Source organism: Peromyscus maniculatus, chromosome 9 (assembly GCF_049852395.1).
Source record: "Peromyscus maniculatus bairdii isolate BWxNUB_F1_BW_parent chromosome 9, HU_Pman_BW_mat_3.1, whole genome shotgun sequence".
Taxonomy (NCBI): Eukaryota; Metazoa; Chordata; class Mammalia; order Rodentia; family Cricetidae; genus Peromyscus; species Peromyscus maniculatus.
Window position 1 is genome coordinate 8302772 of NC_134860.1, and position 20182 is coordinate 8322953.

Below are 20182 nucleotides of genomic sequence, written 5' to 3' on the forward strand. Positions count from 1 at the left end.
AGGGGAGGCTTTGCCCTGGAGGAGGTGGGAATGTTGGGTGGGCTGGGGAGAAGGGGAGGGCGTGGGAGGGGGGAGAACAGGGGAACCCGTGGCTGATATGTAGAACTGAATGGTATTGTAAAATAAAAGGAAAAAATAAAAAATAAAAAAAGAAATAAATACATATCCTGTGCTCAAAAAAAAAAAACCAAGAGAGTTTAAAATCCACAGTAAAAACACACACTTGGACCTATAAGCACTTATACTCACAAACACACACAAATACTTATCCCTATATATACAGAAAACCTGGACACACACACATACATATACATTCATCCACACATGATCACATACACACAGAAAGGAACACTACTGTGCAAGCAATAGACATTAATCACACAAACACACACACAGAGAAGTTCACACACACATACACACAGACATGCACAGAAAGCATAACACACACACACACACACACACGCGCGCGCACGCGCAAGTATGTGCTGAACCTAGAATGGTCAGATGGTCAGTGAGAAGATTGCTGTACCTTTTCTGATGTAAGGTAAGGTCGTGGGTCCTCTATGCTGTCTATAAGGCTCTTAGAGCCAGCAATGCACTGCTACCTGCACTTACTTTTCCTTGAACGAAATCTATCCATCACAAAACCCTCTGACCCCACAGGTTCCAAGTTCACCCGTCACAGTCTCTTCACTAAACTCATCCTGGCTCCTCCACAGATGACCTTGATAACCCAAAAGAAAGAATGTGACCCATGGTCAATACCCAGGAAGTTTTCAACAGAAGACAGTGCATATGGTATGAATGCAGCCCAATGTCAGTCAGAAGGAGGCCAGTGACATCACCTGCAGTGCTTTTCAGGAACCCAGCACTCTGCACAACTATGAGAGGGAATCTGTTCTGAGACACAGCCATGCACATGATATAGTCAGCAACACAATGTCAGCAAAGCCTCTGATCACAATGACATGTAGGTGTGTGATATGTGACTTACCCTGCTCTCTCAAAGTACTGAAGGTTCTAGCAGAGCAGGAGGGTTTGCTTGCCAATTATCCAGATTCTTGCAAGAGGCTAACTCTCCAGAAAGACTCAGGAATGATCACAGAAATCAACACTTGGTGGGTATGTAGGTGGGAGTCTGAATGAGTGTGGATGGTATATGAGTGTCTCTTTGTTTACGGTTGCACAGGTGGGCACCTGCTATCGCTGTCTCAGCCTACCTGCTGCTGCTCAGCAGAAGGGTCACAGATCATCTCATGGGCCTCCATCAGTAGCCTCTTCAACTCCTCATAGGACTCTTTCAGTTCAATCTGCTCCTTCTACAGCAGTCTGTTCTTGAGTCTCAACACATGTACATTCTCCTTCAGCTGAGTCCAGTCTTGGAGGATCTGGCCATGAAGGTAAATGAAAATCCACCGAAACACGTTGAGTCCCAGCCAGCCTCCATTTGCCCTTCCTACGTTCAAGTATCACCAGTGCTGAAATGTCCCAGACTCACAGACAGCCCACAAATAGCCAAGTCGGCATCACTTAGATACAGGTCAAATCCAGAAAGTAACCAAATTCCAGAAAGATTCAAAATACTTCTAAAAACCCTGATGCCAAAAGGGATCCAGTGCCTCTGAGAACAGCATGCAGTCCACACCTGTTCTTAACTGTTCATGATATTGGGAAAGCAGCAGCAGATAGAGGGAAAACCCTCTCAAAAGGAGGTAAAAAGCCCCAACCAGAATCACTTCTGTCTATGGCTACCATGGAAACCAGCTCTGTGAAGCCCTGGGCAGAGCTCCAGAGGTACTAGGATACCTGACACTCCCTTCATGGTGCAAACCCTTTTTCTGTCAAAGGTATCCCAAGGATAACAGGACATCTCTCGGAGGGACACAGCATCTTTTAACGCTTATCAAAACTGAGTCCAAGTGGTACAAGGCCAAGGACCACATGTCAGACTGCTTGCTAAGAGGCAGACAGGCAAGAACCAGAGCCCTTACTTTGGGTGAAAGAGAAAGATGAATCAGCCCCTCCCATGATAAATCAGGCATATACCTGTAGGATACATTTTCCTCAATCAGCTGTTTGACCTTGTTCACACCATCACTGATCTCCATGGGCATTTTCTGCAAGTCTGACATCACCTGTTTATTCTCCTTTTTCAGCATCCGAAAAGAATTCAGACTGTGGTAGGGCATGGCCCCAGGAGAAAAGGAACCTATGAACTCAGGCCACAAGGATCATATGGAATCAGGCTATGCTCTGGATTCCTCAGTGCCATGGAAGCCACAGCCTGGCACTTATACACTGGGACCTCTTGGTGCTTATTAAACTTCCTTTCATTGTCCTCAGGCAAGAAGAAGAAGGGTTGTTCAAGAGAGTTATCCAGAGCTGCATGAGCACCCTCAGTGGACTTGGAGCTATAGATGATCTAAGCAGATCCCAGGAGTCTGTGCCACTTATCTGGTGCCACCAGAAATCTATAGTGACATTTTTCTTGTCTTTACCACAGGGATTCTCATGTCTGGCTGCCTATTGCTACTCAGAGGACCAGAGCATACATTGAGTAGTTCCAGGGAGGAGTGCCAACTTCAGGAAGGCTTTATAAACTTTATAAAGGATTCCAAAGTTCCACCAAAGTGAAAACAGTGTCCAAGATGTGAGCTTCTCAAAGTGAAGCTCCCTTGAACTCAATGTATCTTCGCCAGGTCCTTTGATTTCTCCATTCTTACCAGTGAGACCTAGGGTCAGTTTCCTTCTGCCTTGCTCTGGTATCACCACAAAATCCATTCTCTCTCCCAAGTAGATGACTAAGTCTTCACAACATGTTTATAGGCAAACTGTATAGGCATTAAACAAACATCCTAAAGGCACTTGGTGTTGATACAACACTATTGACATCACAGGGGATTCCAAGACCTCTGCTCTCCAGGATACAATAGAATTGCCAGAGAAGGGACTCCTGATGTCACACGGAACTGCCTTTGCCTCCTGGCTCATAAATTCTCCCTGAACTGACCAGAAGCTGAGATTTCTTCTCCAGGAGTCTCTGCTGTGACACAGGTGAAGCCATTCAGTACCTCCTCCTTCTAAAGCTGGGAATTTTTCTGTTTCCTTAGAATCTTTTCACTATTTTACCCATGGAGAGTTGAACACTCACTTTATAAGCACTGCCCAAGAATGGCACTTCCTCTCCTTAACATCCATACTCAATAATATGAGAAATAAAGCATGCCAAGGAATTAGATTAGGATGAGGTGGAGGAGGAAGGTTGAGTTCTCTGAAATGAGCAAGCACCTGAGGAATGCTTAGGTTAAGGGAAAGTGACTACTGAGAATTTGTAAGTGAGCTGAGACTGTTATTATTACCCAAACTGTTCTAGAATGTCCTTTCTATGTGCCTGGTGTATTATCAGGCCTCTAGAGTAACAGAAGTTATAAAAATGAATCTTTATATTAAAAGGGGATTTGTTAGAATGGCTTACAGCCTGTGCCTTAGCTAATCCGACAATGGCTGGAAATGAATGGGAAGTTCAAGAATCCAGTAGTTTCTCAGTCCTAAACACTGGATGTCTCAGTTGTCTCTGATATTATGCTGTAACCTAAAAGTAATAGGTTCTAATGTCAGTGAAGAAATGGATGTGCTAACAAGGTGAGAGCAAGCAGAGAAAGAGTAGAAGCCTCCTTCTTCTGTGTCCTTCTATAGGCTTCCAGCAAAAAGAATGGTTCAAATTACATCTAGATTAAAGATCTGAATTAATGGTGTGACTTCATTCTTCAATGGTCCACAATAAAGTAGTTCTTCCTACTTTAAGCAGAAATAGACCACAGGTGTTCCCTCTATTTTTGGGTTATATTATTCCCAGATGTCATGTTCACAACTAAAAATAGCCATCAAAGTCTTAATTCTATCTACTAACATTCTTGAGCAAATGGCTCCATCAGAGATTGAAAGGAAGGAGTGGTAATAATCAACAGGTACATGGAAATCGGCTGGAGATCTCATGGTCATGATGACTCTCAGTGGCTGTGTCATGACCATGCATAGCTAAAATAGGATGATATACCAGTCTGTGGTTTCTTGAGTAAGAGGAGAACAGTTAGAAACCCAGTACTTTAAGAATCTGGTCTTTCTCTATAATTGAAGATTAAGAATTCAAATAATTATTTTTTGTTTGATAGTAACTGTGGTTAAAAAAAGTGTCCACAGGTAAAAAATGGTTGCTCTTTAAAGAAAAAGAGAAAGGCCTAAAACAACAGCACATTGGACCTGTAATACAGAGGATGGTGTCTCGGGTCATGTGAATATTGACTTCAACACCTCCAGACCATGTGTTGCTTACTCCATACATCCTATGATATGGAAAAAAATCCTGCTTCCTAAATCAGAAGGACTGGGATGACGACTGTGTGGTCTTCATTGTCATCAGCAGCTAGATGACTCCTATTGATTTCAAAGAAAAAAGGATTCATTTAGATTTGAAATTTCCCTGGGGTCATACAAGTGGGATTTCAGATAACAGCACGAATATACAAATTCTATTCCTGAGATGACACCTGTAGTTGGTAGCTGTTGCAGCTTTGATCTGGAAGTACCACCCTCACTGAGGCTTTGGAAACTGTCACAGCTAAAAGGCAGAGTGAGAGAGGACACGTGAAGACCCCAGATCCAGATGGGCTGGCTCTCTTGGTTCCTGGACCCTGAATGCTGGAGGTAGAGCAAGCAGAGTTCTCCCAAGTACACAGCCAGACTATGCTACACCTTTCCCAGACCCTGTAACTTATCCCTTCACTTGTAAATTACCCCAGAAAATAAACTTCACTTTTAACTACATGGTTTGCCTTAATATTTTAAACAATGGACATCATTGACACCACCATGATGAACATTGGCACTGCAGTGTGTGTCACCAAGAAAACTGGCACTGGACAACATGCCTGGTGCTGCTTCAGAAACATGTAACATATATAATTCTGAAAATGGGATGGAGCCTTCCCCAAACCATCAAGCAGAATGGACTCCTCTGTTTCTTTAGAATATAATCTCTGGCATGCAGATGACTAACTCAGGCTTGTATTGGGACCTAGCCTCTGTAGTAAGGGGCAGGACCTGTGAAGGAACTTTTCCACCATAACACTTCAGGTAAGGTCAAACCTGCTGGCAGCCAACAGCTACTCCAAATGTCCCTGCCACAGTATCAAAAACCATGGGTAGGCATATGTGTCCATCCCTAATGCAGTCCCCTGACTCTGGAAGGCATAAGCCAGCCCAGCCATGTAGATTTGAAGAGCAGTGTCAGCTCATATCTGATGTGATGCAGGTAAGTCCTGTTGTGCCTAGAACTTAGCAGCACCAAGTCCTGATCACTCTTCCCCAGGACCAAAGCATCTGAATATCTGAGGTTGTGGTAGATGGCCAGGTGAGTTTCCCTCCCTTCTTATTGGTGTCAGATTCCCATGGAAACTATAGGAATCCACTAGGATGAAGAGCAGCAACACCCTACCCAGAGAGGTACAGCTCGTTAGTCCATCTGTTCCTCCTGACCCTCTTTGCCAGTCTGAATGAAATGAAGGTGTTCCCAGAAAGGCAGCTGCAGGCTGAATAATTCATGGCTCTCCTAAACTCACCATCAGAGACTCTTGAATCTAGGTCTGTTTTTAAGAAGCCCAGAGAAGCAGAATTGTCCCATTGTTTACCAGAAGCTCCCAGATGCTGAGCCCCATACTGGAAGGCCCAGCTTAAGTTCACCTCCTCCATGAAGCTCCCAATCCCCTGCTCAGGACTTACTTGTGCGTTCTCCAAAACCATTTATTTCTCCAGGCTTAACACTAAGACCAAAGGCCACATTCCATCTGCCTTCCTCTGGTCACTCCATGTTCTCTATTCTCTCTCCCAAGCAGCCAGTTCAATCTTGCTAATGTGTCTATGGGCACTGAACGAATACCCCACAGGCATGTGGTGTTGCCACAACACTGGTAACATCACAGAGAGTATCAAGGGCTCTACAGGATAAGATAGAATTTCAGAGAAAGTATACTAGGGTCACCTCCACATCCCTCACCTACCTACTAACTAGTTCTTCTGCAATGCACAAAAAGCCATATTGACCTTCTCAGGAGCCTTTCCAGTAACATATGGAAACAACTTGAGTACATCGTCTTTACAAAGCCAGTGATCTCTCTCTCTCTCTGCTTCATTAGAATATTTTTACTACTTCAAATATAAGAATTTGAAGTCTCTATTCCAAACACATCTGGTGAAATGGCTCATCACTTCTTCAGATCTCTAATTAACACATGAGAAATAAAGGTTGCTAGGGTATTAGGTCAGGATGGTGGGGAGGAAACATCAGTCCCCAGATGTAAACAAGCACATTGTGGAGAATCCCCAAGCCTATTAAAGTATGCAGATGTGGTGGAAGATTGTGGGTATCCTGTCAGAACAAAAATAAGTCCCATAATCAATGAGGAGAATTACCCCGAATCATCAGCAGAATACATTCTAGCCCTCATAAAATACCAAAAGGTGATCAAGTAGTGACATGTCTGCCTGGGGATTCTAAGAACCAGAGTTCCCCAGGGAGCCCTGAGACAGAAGAGCAAACACTCCCACAAGTGTAAGGCTCCATTCCCACACTGGGGTTTGAGGAAAGATGAATGGCTAGTGAGAGGCTACACACAGATATGCAAAGGCTGAAAATCAAATGTGTCATAGTCATGGGGAGAGTATGTAGTGTGTCACTGCGGTGGTGCTAACCCCAGAGCTACATAAAAACCAAATTCTTTCATTGGAGCCACCTGTGACAATGCACATGCCCTTAGGAAAGGTGACACAGCCAGCTTAAATTACAACATCCATCAGAGCATGAGAGAAGTAGGAAAAGGACACAAGAGGACAGATTACTAGGCCTCCTTTACCATAGAACTTTCCCAGAGCCCCATTTCACACTTTTCAATTTACTGACAGTCCTGAAATGAAGAACGAGCACCATGTTTGGTCTGGATTGAAAATTCACCAGAAGTCTGGACTGTGGCTTCACAAGTTTACTTGGTGGATCCCAAAACAAATGAGTGTTGTGAGGAAAACTGTGTCCTTTCAGATGTTATATCACCCTGACAAGTCATGCTAGACAAGGTGAGCTATCTCAGGAATGCCCAATTCTAGAAGTCAAAGCACAGCACCTGCCCTCTACACTACCACATCTCAATTAATTCTTACACACTGAAGGATACACAGAAAGCGACAGACAGAAGAGACTTTGCCCAGGCAGGTTCTGAAAGCCCAGACTTGAGTCTCCCCCATGTGGATGTCAGTTTCCCATCTCTCTATGGGGAGTGGATATCTTAGAAGTCAGTTATTTACCTCTGTTTCCCTGCACAAGGGGACTCAGTGCACAGCCTCTTAAGGCTTACTCACGCTGTAAAGGATGCTCCTTGGCTGCAGAGCCATCAGCCATGTGCTTTCAGATGCATGGTGGTAATCGCTACTGTTATAATCACTTGGGTAGTGTTGGGATGCCCAAGTCACTCGCTCTATGCTTTAGAGTCTCATGTTAATGGAAAAGCCATGCAGGGACAAAACATAGTCACCAGATTCACAAAGCCATCCTCACTGACAGTCCAGGACTCCCACAGCTGGCAAGAAGGTGACAGTCTCAGTCCAGGTCCACTGACTCTAACTGCTGTCAGGCTGAACTGGAGACCTGTGTGCCATCAACAGCTTGTAATTCAGAAACCTCAAGGGTCAATGGAAGACAGCAGCACTTGGGGGATCCTGTCATACAAGTGATTGTGATGTCAAGAATGAGAACCTCAGGGTTTTCCAGGGTACTCTCCTTTCCCTATTATCACTGGCACATAACTAAAGGACTCCAGTGGCTGTGAAACACAGTCATGGTACAGAAATCTCATTAATTTCTCTGTGCCTCCATCCCAGAAGTTCCCAGTTCTTTAGTCCTAGCCCTGGAAAGCTGAAGCCCACCACATCCAGAAAGCTCCCCAGCCCCTTCCAAAACTTACTGCCTCTGCCCCAGGACCATTTTCTCCATGATTTCCAGGGAGACCCAGGACCAGATTCCTTCTGCCTCACTCTGGTCTCTCCATGCTGTCCATTCTCTCTCCTAAACAGACCTCTGTGTCTGGATAACATGTCTAGAGGCCAAGCTTGTGGTCACTGAACAAATGACATCAAGGCAGTCAGTGTTGCTACAACACTAGTGACATCACTGGGGATTCCAAGAGCTGTCCAGGATACAAGAGAATGCCCAGCAAATGGTCTGCTGATGTCATGTGGCACAGCCTTTGCCTCTTTGCTAATTAATTCTCCATGAACTGACTGGAAGCTGTGGTTTCCTTTTCAGGAGTCTCTCCTGTGACACAGGGGAAGTCATTCAGGACCCCCTCCTTCCAATGCTAGAGATTTCTCTCTGCTTTTTAAGATTTTTTTCAGTAATTCAACCATGGGGAGTTGAACACTCACTTTATTAACACTGCCTAAAATTGGCACTTACCCTCCTCATATCCATACCCAATAATATGAAAAATAAAGCATGCCAAGTAATTTGCTCATGATCATCGAGGAGGAGGGTTGAGTTCTCTGAAGTGAGCAAGCACCTGGGGAAAACTATGGTTTAGGTGACTATTGGGAATTTGTAAGTGAGCTCAGACTGTTATGAGACCCTAACTACTCTAGAATGTCCTCTCTACAAGCCTGGTGTCTTAGCCAGCATGATCCAGAAGTAATACAATGATTCTCTATGGAAAGGGTATTTGTTAGAATTGCTTACAGGCCGTGCTCTATCTAATCCAACAATATCTGGCTGTGACTGGAAAGCCCAATAATGCAGTAGATGCGCACTCCTCAAGACTGGATGTCTTAGCTGGTCTGCAGTATATGCTGGAATCTTAAAGAAGTAGGCTTTAATGCCAGTCAAGGAATGGTTGTGCTAATAAGGCCAGTCAAGGAATGGTTGTGCTAACAAGTTAAGAGCAAGCAGTGATATGTAATATGATTCTTAAAAGGTCTTATTAATAAAAACAAATCTGCAGCCAGGTATTGGGGGGTGACCACTGGAAGATCAAAGAAGCAGAACAAGCCACAGCCACTCACCTTGCCAGTTCCTCAGCTGATCCTGTTTCCTCAGACTGGATGTCTCTCAGCCCTCATCCAGAATGAATCTGCCCCATTGAAAGGAAAACATGCAATCTTGAATCTCTGGAAGTAGTTTAAGGAGCATTTTGAGTTTTTCTTAAAATGTAGAATCATTGTAGCCCATCAGAAATTAAAGAGAAAAAAGAATGACCACACACTTTGCAGCCTGGCTCACATTTGACATGCTTTTCTACTTCCAGCTTTATAAACCAACAAGAAAAAAATGGTTGCTGAATCGACCAGATCTACTGTGACATTGAGTATAAAGACATGTAGCAATAATGGGGAAATCATCTCAGTGCCTTCATAGGGCCGGAACTTGCCTTAAATCTTCCTCAACCAGAAAAGGTTTCATTAGTGCTTGATATAATTGGAATGCCAATGGGGATCACCTGTATAAATGGAAAATATATTTTACCATTTTTATATAACTCTGCATGTTATGAAGAGGCCATCTCTTAGTACTGAAATGGTCTATAGTGCATGAATATGTCTTTTTGAATGACAGTCCAAAGTTGTACAGTCATTTTTCAATGTAAAATGATAGGAATGTCTCAAAGGCTTTACTGGATGGTGGATGAATGGGCAGTCACTTAGTGTGTATGTAGGTACAGTTGGAGCACCCTGTGTGGAGTCTGCATTACTTTGAATGAAGTAAAATTTGAATGTAACAAGGTAAGTCAGTTAAAGTGAACATACTTTGTGGAATCAGTTGACTACAAATTGTGACTCTTCTCAAGGTATTGTTAATATTTGGTGGTTTTCCCCCACTGAAATTTTCTTTTAAGAAGTTATCCAAATGATAAATCAGCATACCAAAATATCACTAATTGAAATGTAGATAGTGAATATATATGTAAATCTAGTAAACCAAAATGGCAGTGATTTACTCACTTTGTAAACATATCATGACACTGATATAAAAGTAACCATATTTCTGCAGTTCAACACATTTAAGCCCAGACCAATACAAGATTTGGAGTAGCAAGGTTTACCTGGCATAGGCAGCGTGCAAAGTGTAAACTGATGGACCAAGACAGATACTGTCAGTTCTTCTCCACTGAACTCTAACAAGGCATCAAATGCTTACCTTCATTAAGGATTACAGCAAGACAGACCAAATTGACAGAGACACAGGATGAGTGTAAGGATGGTTCCTAGCTCTGGGAAAAGAGAAAGTTCACTTGTATTGGTGGAACAGCTGGTCCTGGATTTTCTCTGTCAATTATTTTCTACTTACAGAAATCACAACTTTATCTTTTCAAGAAATTATGTCTAGATATAGATTTCTTTGTTTTTGAAATATCCTTTTCTTATATAGCCCTAAGTAGTCTGGAATTTGCTATGTAGTATAGGTTGTCCTTGAACTCTCAAATTTGACCTGCCTCTGCCTTGCTAGTGCTAATATTAAAGGCATGGACTTCCACACAGGAGTTGAGGAAAATATTTCTTGATTGACTTAGTTGTTTCTGTTTTCCAACTGGTGTATGGAATGGTGAAGTAACTAGAGGTCTATAATGTGGTCTCTCCTGTCTAAATACTAGAGGGAGATGCAAAAACTGTTATAAATATAGGGGCTTCCTTTTTGTTGTCTTATGATAAATTGCATAATGAAGAAGAAATAATGACTTGGAGAACTATAAAAATGTATCTAAGGTTGACAAATCTCCCATCAAATTCACATGTCCATGGTGGTTTAAGTTCATCTCTAACTAGGATCTTTGAGATCAGTCACCACGACCACTTTAAGTACTTTTAACAAGTATATACACTTCCATGTGTTTATTTTAGGAATAATCTGTCTTATATTTTTGTTTTTATAACCATTTTAAGCTATATTATTTAGGCAAGTTTTGTAATTGTTTTAAACTTTAGGTAGCATATAAAATGAGCAAATTTGGTATTTGATGCCAAAATAGGATCCTGAATTCTGATGTTGACTGAGTTGTGAAGACTGACAAAAATCTAGAGACATTATGTAAGAGCAGAGGAGACGGTTCATCTATCAAGTAGCATTGAGTCAGTTTGTAAAACTCCCACTTGATTTTACTGTTATGCATGCTTGTGTGTGAATGATTTTCCTGTATGTATGCCTGTGCACCCTGTGCAAGCCTAGTATTCACAGAGGACAGAAGAAAAACTGGATCCACTAGGACTGGAGTTTTAGACAAATTTGAGCTCCTGCTGGGTGTCAGGAACCGAATTCAAGGAATCTTAAACACCAAGTGATCTCTCTAAGACCTGAGAACACACCTCTTCAATTTAGCAGGTAGAATGGATCTTTGAGTAACCTATGTGAGTCAGCCTTGTAGAAATTTTATCAACTGTTTTGTGACATAAATGGATGGGTAGCACCATTTCAGAGCTTTGAATGAATTCTTGAGGCTTTGTTCACAATATTCCTACTCAAAGTAGATGATCTTGCTGGAGCAGGCCATTACTCTACATCTCACAGGTTTTACTGTCATAGAAAAGGATTGAGAAACCAGAAGACATCTGCAGAATCCATACTTGCAGCTCAGCAGCTGGTGGCACACTTTGTTCATGCATTTTGAGTTCACCTTCACTCATGCTATTCCAGGATCCCAATGGGCAATTGTGAAAGGCTATGGGAAAGGATTAATGGAGTGGAGAAGGGAGAGTTTCCTTTCCTTCTAGAAGCCCTTCATTGTCACATTCTCTCAATCAGGCTGTTAAACAACCAGGTCGTGCAGACTGGAGAGGACACATTTTGACCTTTTATGTTTACCTCTTCCCATCATGTTGGAAATGAAAGTGTTAGGTAACAAAGTGCAGATTTTTTTTAAAACCAGTTGGTTATATCTGATTTGAGATTTATGAAACCATGGGTCTTTTACTCAAGTAGAAATGAAGCAGAGGTTAAAAAATGTTAGTGGTCTCTAATGATAAAATTGAAAGGAATACACAGATATTTGTGGACAAAAAATGGAGACCATGGCATTGACAAGTGATAAAATGAATGACAGTGTAACATTCCTTTTTTATGAAAAATAACACATCTCAAATTGTCCTTAAAGGCTCAAGAAGAGAGTAAGTACTGACTCCAGGAACCAGAGGACACACTGGAGAACTCTGGTCACAGAAACACTTCAACTGTTGCTTCTGACTCTGTTTCCACTTCCACATCTGTTGCTGTTGACCCTGCTTCTGCTGTTTCTGCTTCTCATGCTTCTGCTTCCTCTCCAGAGGCTCCAGGCTCTGCTGCAGCTGCTTCTGCTGCATGCCTTTACAGCTGTTGTTACTACTGCTGTAGCACAAGGTAAATGAACCCACTCTACAAATATGCAACCGGCATACTCACAGCTAGGATTCTGTTATTAAGGAGAAAGGAGAAAAGAATAAGTAAGACTGTGACATGTATTGAAAATAGATAATCATGTTTGACTTACAAAACAAATTCTCTTTTGGGCTAACATTCATGATGAACATATTTTCTTGTGGTGGGTTTATACTCAAGGGCATAGTCAGGCATTTCTCAGTATCACAATCATTTACACAGTTGGATCACATTTCTACTTACATGGAAAGCAGTGTTATACAAATACAATCATCACAGCTGGCAAATGTGAGGGAAGCCCATTGCCTTGGCCTGTTGTTAGAGAAATTCATCCACACAGAAGTCAGACTGCTGTTCCTCACCAAGAACCCACTTGCCTCCAGTTCCACTCACAGTACCTGCCAGTGTCTCCTGACACAGATAGATCTGGCTGCTGTTTCATCTCTGACTTGAACTTGGAGTTTTCTGTCCCTGACCCTGCAGGGAAGTAACACTGAACACTCCAGCATCTTCCTGTTCTTGAATCTTTTTTGTCTGGCTTTTCTTTTTTTTAATGCCTTTTTCTAAAGACATTTTTTTATTCCTTTACATGCCAACCATAGATCCCTGTCTCATCCCTCCTTCTGCTTCTCCCCCAGGTTTACCCTCGATCCACCCTCCTCCAAAAGTATCAGAGCTCCTCCCATGGGGAGTAAGCAGAGCCTGGCACATTCAGTTGAGGAAGTACTAAGTCCCTCCCCCTGTCTGGACAAGAGCTCCCATCCTGCCCCAGACTTCCCGTCTAGATAAGAGCTTCCATCCTGCCCCGAAATTCCCATTTGGACAAGAGAGCTCCCATCCTGACAAGAGAGAGAGACTTCCTGAATCTGTCAGCTCTGTCTGAACCAAGTGTGCTGATAAGACCAAGAGCTAACCACAAGGAGATGGGCAGACATGAACGCAGAAGTACACACAACAAAATGAAGAGCAATACAGCATTACCAGAACCTAGCCTGCCTCCAACATCTATACCTGAACATCAAAAATTGGAAGAAACAGAATAAAACAGCCTTATGAATAACATCATAAAGAAGGTAGAGGTTTGTGTAGAGGAAAAGACAAAAAAATGGGAAGAATGCTATAAACAACTACAGTTTCCATTTTTAGTATAACTCTATCCTTCATGTGCAAATATAAGCATGAAGTGAGTTAAAAGTAACCTATTACTGAGCAATGTCCAATAAAAACTAATAGAATATAATAAGTTTTGACTGTTGAGCTGTGCAGTCAGGGGAAGGTACTAACCATTTTGAGGAGTGTGAAGAATTTGTGTATAAAATATATGGTCCTTGTCTTTTTAAAGAACAATCTGTAAAATCACTAAGAGCAAACTCTCCAGGACTTTTAGATATAATTTTGGGTCATACTCATTGATCATTTTCAGAAACTCTAAAAAGCTGATGTACTGGGTAGTGATTATCTATAGATCCCATGTAATATGCTAATGCAATCTGCCAGTGGACATCAATTTAAATAAACTAAGCTGCATATTATCTACTGGCAGTAATTTCTGTAGGCTCCATACTAGGAAGTTGTTTAAAAGTGTCCTTTCCATTATCATTAAGTCTATCACTTCTTGATAATAATGAGATGCAGATACTTGTGGAGAGTCATACCTCACATAAATATCTATGGTACTGTTACCTTCTGGACATATACTTTAATAGGAGATGAACACTCACTTTTGTTCCCACATGGAAGTACTGAGGCATTTCCAAACAATCAGAGAGCAATCTCTGGTTATGGAAGAAAAGAGTACTGAAGCATTTCTCTTGATAGCCAAGAGAGATTCCTGGAATGGGAAACCTGACTTCTGGAGAGTTATGAGGAAATCTGGTTAGCAGGGAGGCAATGTCAGTTCCTCATGACATCAGGGGTGTCTCATGCCTGGACATTCTATTGTATCCTGGAGACTTTAGAATGTTATCTGATGTCACATGTGTTGTAGCAACACCAACTGCCCTTGGACAGTTGGTTCAGTGCCCTTAAAGTTCAGCCATGAACATGTTGGGAAGACTCAGAAGTCTATTGGGTAGAGAGAAAGGAGAAGGAAAAGAGACCAAAGAGAGGCAGACACAATCTGGCCTTCAGCCTCCATTTAAAACAACAAGAAAGAAATGGTCCAGAAGATGGTACAGTAAGTTGTGGGCAGGAAATTGGGATGTTCCTGCAGGACATGCGCTTGAGCTGAATCTTCCAGTAATGGGACACAGGAGGTAGGAGTCTCTGGGAACCAACTGAACTTCCCTGCTTGTCATGGCTCCTGAAATTCAAGGATTCCAGAAGAGTAATTTGTCTGTCCCAGAAATCAGGAGCGAGTAAGGCCAAAGCTGTTGTGCTGGGAGCTCTTGCCTTTCAATCCTACAGGAGGGTAAGGGTTGAGAGGGAACAATAAGGCCAGCATTAGGGTAGGAAGTTCAAGTGAACTGTGCCCAGCAAAAAGCAGGTCATCAATGTACTTCAACCTCAGTGTCTTCATTTATTTACAGCCCACCATCTCTATGCACCCTCCTTTGTCACTAAGGCATCTTGGTGAGGATGGTGACCATGTTCTGCCCCTGTGTGGATTCTCCATTTTTGCCATGTGCTTAGAGTGACCTGTCAGGATATTTTTGCTTTTTTAATGACCTGAGTGCTTGTGGACTGTGTCAATTTTATCTTGCATTTGAAAGCCACAGACTAGTGAACCCTGCATCCAAGTTGAATGCAGAGTCCAGAGCTGTTAATAAGCCTGAGGAGGCTCTCTCCTTAGTTACTTAAAGCATGTGCTAAAGGATCAGAGGAAACCAGCTGGCTGAGACACCTATCTCCAGACACAGAGATGGGAGACCTAAGATGCCCAGCGGGGGCATCTCAATCCAGGGCAAAATTCTTTGGGGCATCACTTAATTGCTTGCTTACCTCCTTTCTCAAACACCTTCTCAGGTCTCAGGGTGACCTGTTCTCTATATCTTTTCACAAAGCATGTTCACTTGTGTTCATTCATCTACCCACAGGGGCCTCCAAGGAACCACCACCCACTCCAACCAGGCTCTCAAAGAGGCAGGTGAAGCAGAAGGTGGAGAGCCTGACCACTCAGCTCCAGGTGATGACCGCCCAACGGAATGATCTGAGAGACCGCCTCATATTAGTAACCGAAGGATCCTTGGATAACAGGTGGTTACTGTTTCAAAATTCCATGATGACTGTCTCAGTTCCACAATTTCACCCTTAGTTTATTTTGTCTAAGAAATGGGCTTCTGGGAGGTTGGGTGCACCTTTAGGGTGTCCCTTTGCCCAACACCATTTCTCTAAATGCTTCCCTGAAGCAAACCTGGGCAGGATGAGATGGGGACATAGACGGTTCTGCTTCCTCCAAATGAAAACCATAGCCTATGGCCTGAATCACATGACTCAGGGATTGAGGCAGTAGTGTGTGAGTTCCCAGCATGCATTTGGAGAGATCCTGTAAAGTGGTGGCTAGTGTGAGAATGCTGTTTTTTTTTTACTTGCCTGGAAAGACATTGTGTGCTGGATGCTTCTAGTAGCAGCTGGAGGGTTTTTGTACCACATCCTAATATGTGGCAGCAAGGCTTGGTACTGATGTCTGCTGCTCTTGGTCCTCTCTAAGATGACACAATTGCATGCATTAATTTGTCATCTCAATGAAAGCATTTTATTAACTTTCCCTCTCTCAGTTTCTCTCTCTCTCTCTCTCTCTCTCTCTCTCTCTCTCTCTCTCTCTCTCTCTCTCTCTCTCCCTCTCTCTCCCTCCCTCCCCCTCCCTGATTCTCTCTCTGTCTCTATGTCTCTCTCTCTCTCATCCCTCTATCTTGTCTATGTGTTTGTGTGTTTGTGCATATGTGTCCCTCTTCACCCTGCAATCAGGGGTCTGTGCTTGACCGTGAAGAGTTGCTTATCTCAGTATCCATGTGTGCTCTCTGTTGTGGACTCGGAGCCCCATTTTGAGCAGCATAGCTCTTTGCCAGTCTGTTCACCTTGGTGCCAACTGGGAATGCCCTGGGGGAATTTATGAAGCTATCATGGTATTGCATCCCAACCTCAGAAATGTTTATGATGTGATTTTAGCCTCCATGTCAATATAGGCACCCTGGAATGAGAATCTCTTATTTGAAGACAGCAGAAACATCACAGTTTCTGGTGGGCCCAGATCTGTGATAGACTCGTGGCAATTCCATACCAAGTTATGCAGGACTCCTGAGGGAGTTCATTCAGTCCCAGCTTCATCCCTCTTAACACCATGCCTCTGCTGGCCTGGGACCAGAAGAGCAAGTGTAATAAGCAGCCAGAGGTCCCAGTACTGTGGCATCTCATTAAATCCAGTAATATAGAACACACACTGAATTCATGTGATCCTTGAGACCTGTATTCATAGAATTCTTTGCTTCTGAGTCCAGGCCCTACCACAGGCCAAATCCTTTCTATGAAAAGCTCAAGATGGAACATCAGCAGGTCATGTCAGACCTGCAGAATTTCGAGAATGAGAATTGGGAGGCCTCACAGAAGCTCAGTGAGCTGACCAAAGAGAAAGTCTTCCTTTGGTAAGTGCTTATCTTGGCAGGGATCCTATCCCAACAGTTGTACAATAGCCAACAACAATTTTCTTTGTCTCTGAACTGCAGGGTCTGTAGATCTACTTCTGGTTTTTCTGCTTTATAGCCAGCAGCATTAGCAAGCAGCCTTTCGACTTATGCCTCTTTACTCAGTTCTGCTAAGGTTTAAAGACACTATTAGCTCTTCCAAGCACCATATTGTCATTCAGTAGCCTCCAGATCAGTGGTTACTAACCTTTCTAATGCTGGGATACTTTAATACATTGCTTTATTGTTTTGATGACCCCAAACTATAAAATTATTTTGAGACATTCTCTTAAGTTTACTTTGCTACTGTTAATAATTTTAATGTAAATGTCTACATAGGACATCTAATATGTATCCCTTGTGAAAGGCTCCTTACATCCCAAAAGGTTCACAACCCACATACTGAGAACCACTGGTTCAGAAGAGCAATTGGCATCACAAGAGGGTTGTCAGGCAGGAGCTGACTGCTATGGGATCTATGCACCCTCTGGGTCTCCTCCTTCCCCAAGTGTTCTTGCACATTACCTGCTGGTGTTTCCTCATGACAGCGGAATGATTAGGACAGGTGGAGTACTCCTCTAGATTATGGAAGTGCATGAATTTCTGTTATTTGGGAAGGGTTCAGAAATAGTTTGATTCATGCAGGAAATAACTATTCTCTGCTTTTGGCCTTGAGTGCCACTGTCATTGCTGTTGAAGGTTCTTGTTTACATCTTCCTGTGAACCTAGGACAGGGCTGGGTTGTTGAAGCATAGTGATGTGGGTGACCAGAGTTGGCTGACATGGTCTTACTATTTGGAGTGTGTTTCCAGTGATCTGCAGAGCCGGCTCCTGATGGAGCAGAGTCAGCTCAAAAAGAAATTGGATATGCTGAGACAAGAGAAGGAGAACCTACTGGAGGATTGGGTCCTGCTGAAGCAACACTTGGGTGACTTGCAAGTGCTCAGTAAGGATCAAGAAGAGAGCAGTGACCTCCAGAACCAGCAACAGGAGGTAGGGACAGGCAGCTGAGTCACAGTTGTGTCCAGCATCATTTACATATGTATCCTTGCCAAATCTACCCATCCAGACACCTGTGCTCTATCTCATCACTTTTCTCATCCATCCACCCACTTCATGACATAAAATTGTTCATTCTGTATCTGTGCATTAGTATTTCTGGGAAGTGAGTCTCCTCTGAGAATCTTTGTCATTGACATGTAATCCCTGATACTCTTCTTGAACCTGTAGTCAATGGGGAGAAACAGATCAATCACTCATCACACAGCTACATGTCATTATGATGGGAGGATTGCTATACATAGACTTGAGTTTATGAGTAAAAAATTCTCTATCCATCTCCACTTAGACTGACCAAGCAGTGTGCTCCCCTAGGCCATTTTAGTACCCAAAAATGGAAAGCTGAATTTTGGGACTTTTCCTAAAGGCTGGTGTGCTTATTCGAAAGATAACTGCTCCTCTATCACTTTGTTGTATTCGTCTTACCCCTTTCTCTAATTCTATCTCACTCTCTGGTGTGTGTGTGTGTGTGTGTGTGTGTGTGTGTGTGTGTGTGTGTGTGTGTGTGTAATAGAGGCATATGGGAAGTATAGTGCATATTGTATGTGGATGACAGCTAGAGGAGACGACTGGGCTTCTCTCTTTGTCAATCTCTGTCTTATGAACTTGAAACAGGCTTTCTCATGTTCCTATGAAATTGAAATTTGGTGAGACTGACTTAATAGCAAGCTCTTGGGATCCTCTGTGTGTGCTTGCACTAGTGTGAGAATGTATTGTCTATACTATACTCAACCCTCCACTAAGGACACAATCTTGTAATGAACAGGAGCAGCAAAGAATGGAAGAGAGACTCCAGAGCTTCCTGAAGCAGAGGGAGCTGGTCACACAGCAGAAAAACCTGGCATTAAAGCTGCAGCATCATTTGACTGTCTCCCAGATGAGACCCATGCTGAAGTTGGGGTATGGAGCCAATTGGGTCCCCTGTACCAGGGCTCTCTGTCCTTTGTGGGCTTTTGCTTATCAGCAAGACTCCCTTCTCCAAGCATGGGTAGACCAACTCAGAACTCAGAGAATTATGCTGGTCCCGTCAACAAGAACTTCTATCCAGCAAACATTATGTTTGATACTCCCTGGGTCTGTAGACTTGTGTCCCATCCCTCCCTTCTGATTTCTCTGGTATGTTCTCAGCAGGCTATCCTTGAACACAGAGCTCTGCCTGCTTATGCCTACCAAGTGATGGAATTTAAAGGTGTGCCTCATAACATCTGACTGAAACTACATTTTTATACAGGATTAGCACCTCTAAGATGAGATTCACATCCTTGTAACTATTTGATATAACAATGGCTGTCTTCATTGTTTGAGCATTTCCCATGTAAAGTGTACTGGGGATATAATACGTTTAGTCATTGACAGGATGAACCCAGGTAGATGTGTCTGCTGAGGATTTTTCAGAACCTTCACTGAGTGTTGTATAACAGACTCCTCTAGAGTACCAGGATGTAGATTCCCAGCTGTAGGCCTAAGGATAACACAGCTCTTTTTGTTTATTGCCAGAGACCATGCAGTGACAATGTTCTCAGACACATGGTCAAGAAATAATACTTTAGCATGACAGGCTCCATCTTGTGTATTACCTGGGTGCAAGGTGCCTTCTGGGCAGGAGGCCTGATCTTTTTACATGACCTTATTCAGCTGTCTAGTTTTCAAAGTTGTATTAAGTCTATGTATAAAAATGAGGTGGTCTTTTTAAAATTATTTTTTATTCATTTTACATACCAACCACAGATCCCCCTTTCTTCCCTCCTCCCACTCCCCACTCACCTTCTTCCCTGACCCTTCATCCCCTCCTCCAGCAGGGTAAATTCTCCCATGGTAGGACATTTAAGCCTGATACATTCTGTTGAGGCAAGGCCAAGCCTCTCCCCACTTTATCAATCAAGAGCAAGGTGTCCGACAAGAGGTAATGGGATCCAGAAAGAGAGCTCATGCACCAGGAATAGATCCTGATCACACTGCCAGGGGCCCCTCAAACACAACCAGCTCCACAACTGTCTCACATGTGCAGAGGGTCACAACTGTCCCCCATATGCAGAGGGTCACAACGGTTCCCCATATGCAGAGG

General features: G+C 43.1%; 2 protein-coding genes across 5 annotated transcripts in view; both read left to right on the forward strand.

Annotated features, from left to right (window-relative positions):
- LOC107401192 (disks large homolog 5-like) overlaps window positions 1-20182 on the forward strand; it is a 241980-nt gene that overhangs the window by 33031 nt on the left and 188767 nt on the right. The gene's annotated exons all lie outside the window — the stretch shown is intronic.
- The window catches only part of LOC143267246 (disks large homolog 5-like), a 52016-nt gene that overhangs the window by 29731 nt on the left and 2103 nt on the right, over window positions 1-20182 (forward strand). For 2 of the 4 annotated variants that reach the window (XM_076544318.1, XM_076544321.1), the window contains 5 exons: window positions 12180-12421; window positions 15475-15634; window positions 16876-17019; window positions 17871-18051; window positions 18884-19017. In XM_076544318.1, coding sequence (XP_076400433.1) covers window positions 12180-12421; window positions 15475-15634; window positions 16876-17019; window positions 17871-18051; window positions 18884-19017 — 861 coding nt within the window. Of the gene's footprint in view, window positions 1-2366; window positions 3055-12179; window positions 12422-14415; window positions 14616-15474; window positions 15635-16875; window positions 17020-17870; window positions 18052-18883; window positions 19018-20182 lie in introns of those variants that run through there. The other 2 variants (XM_076544320.1, XM_076544319.1) reach the window with 2 other exon arrangements.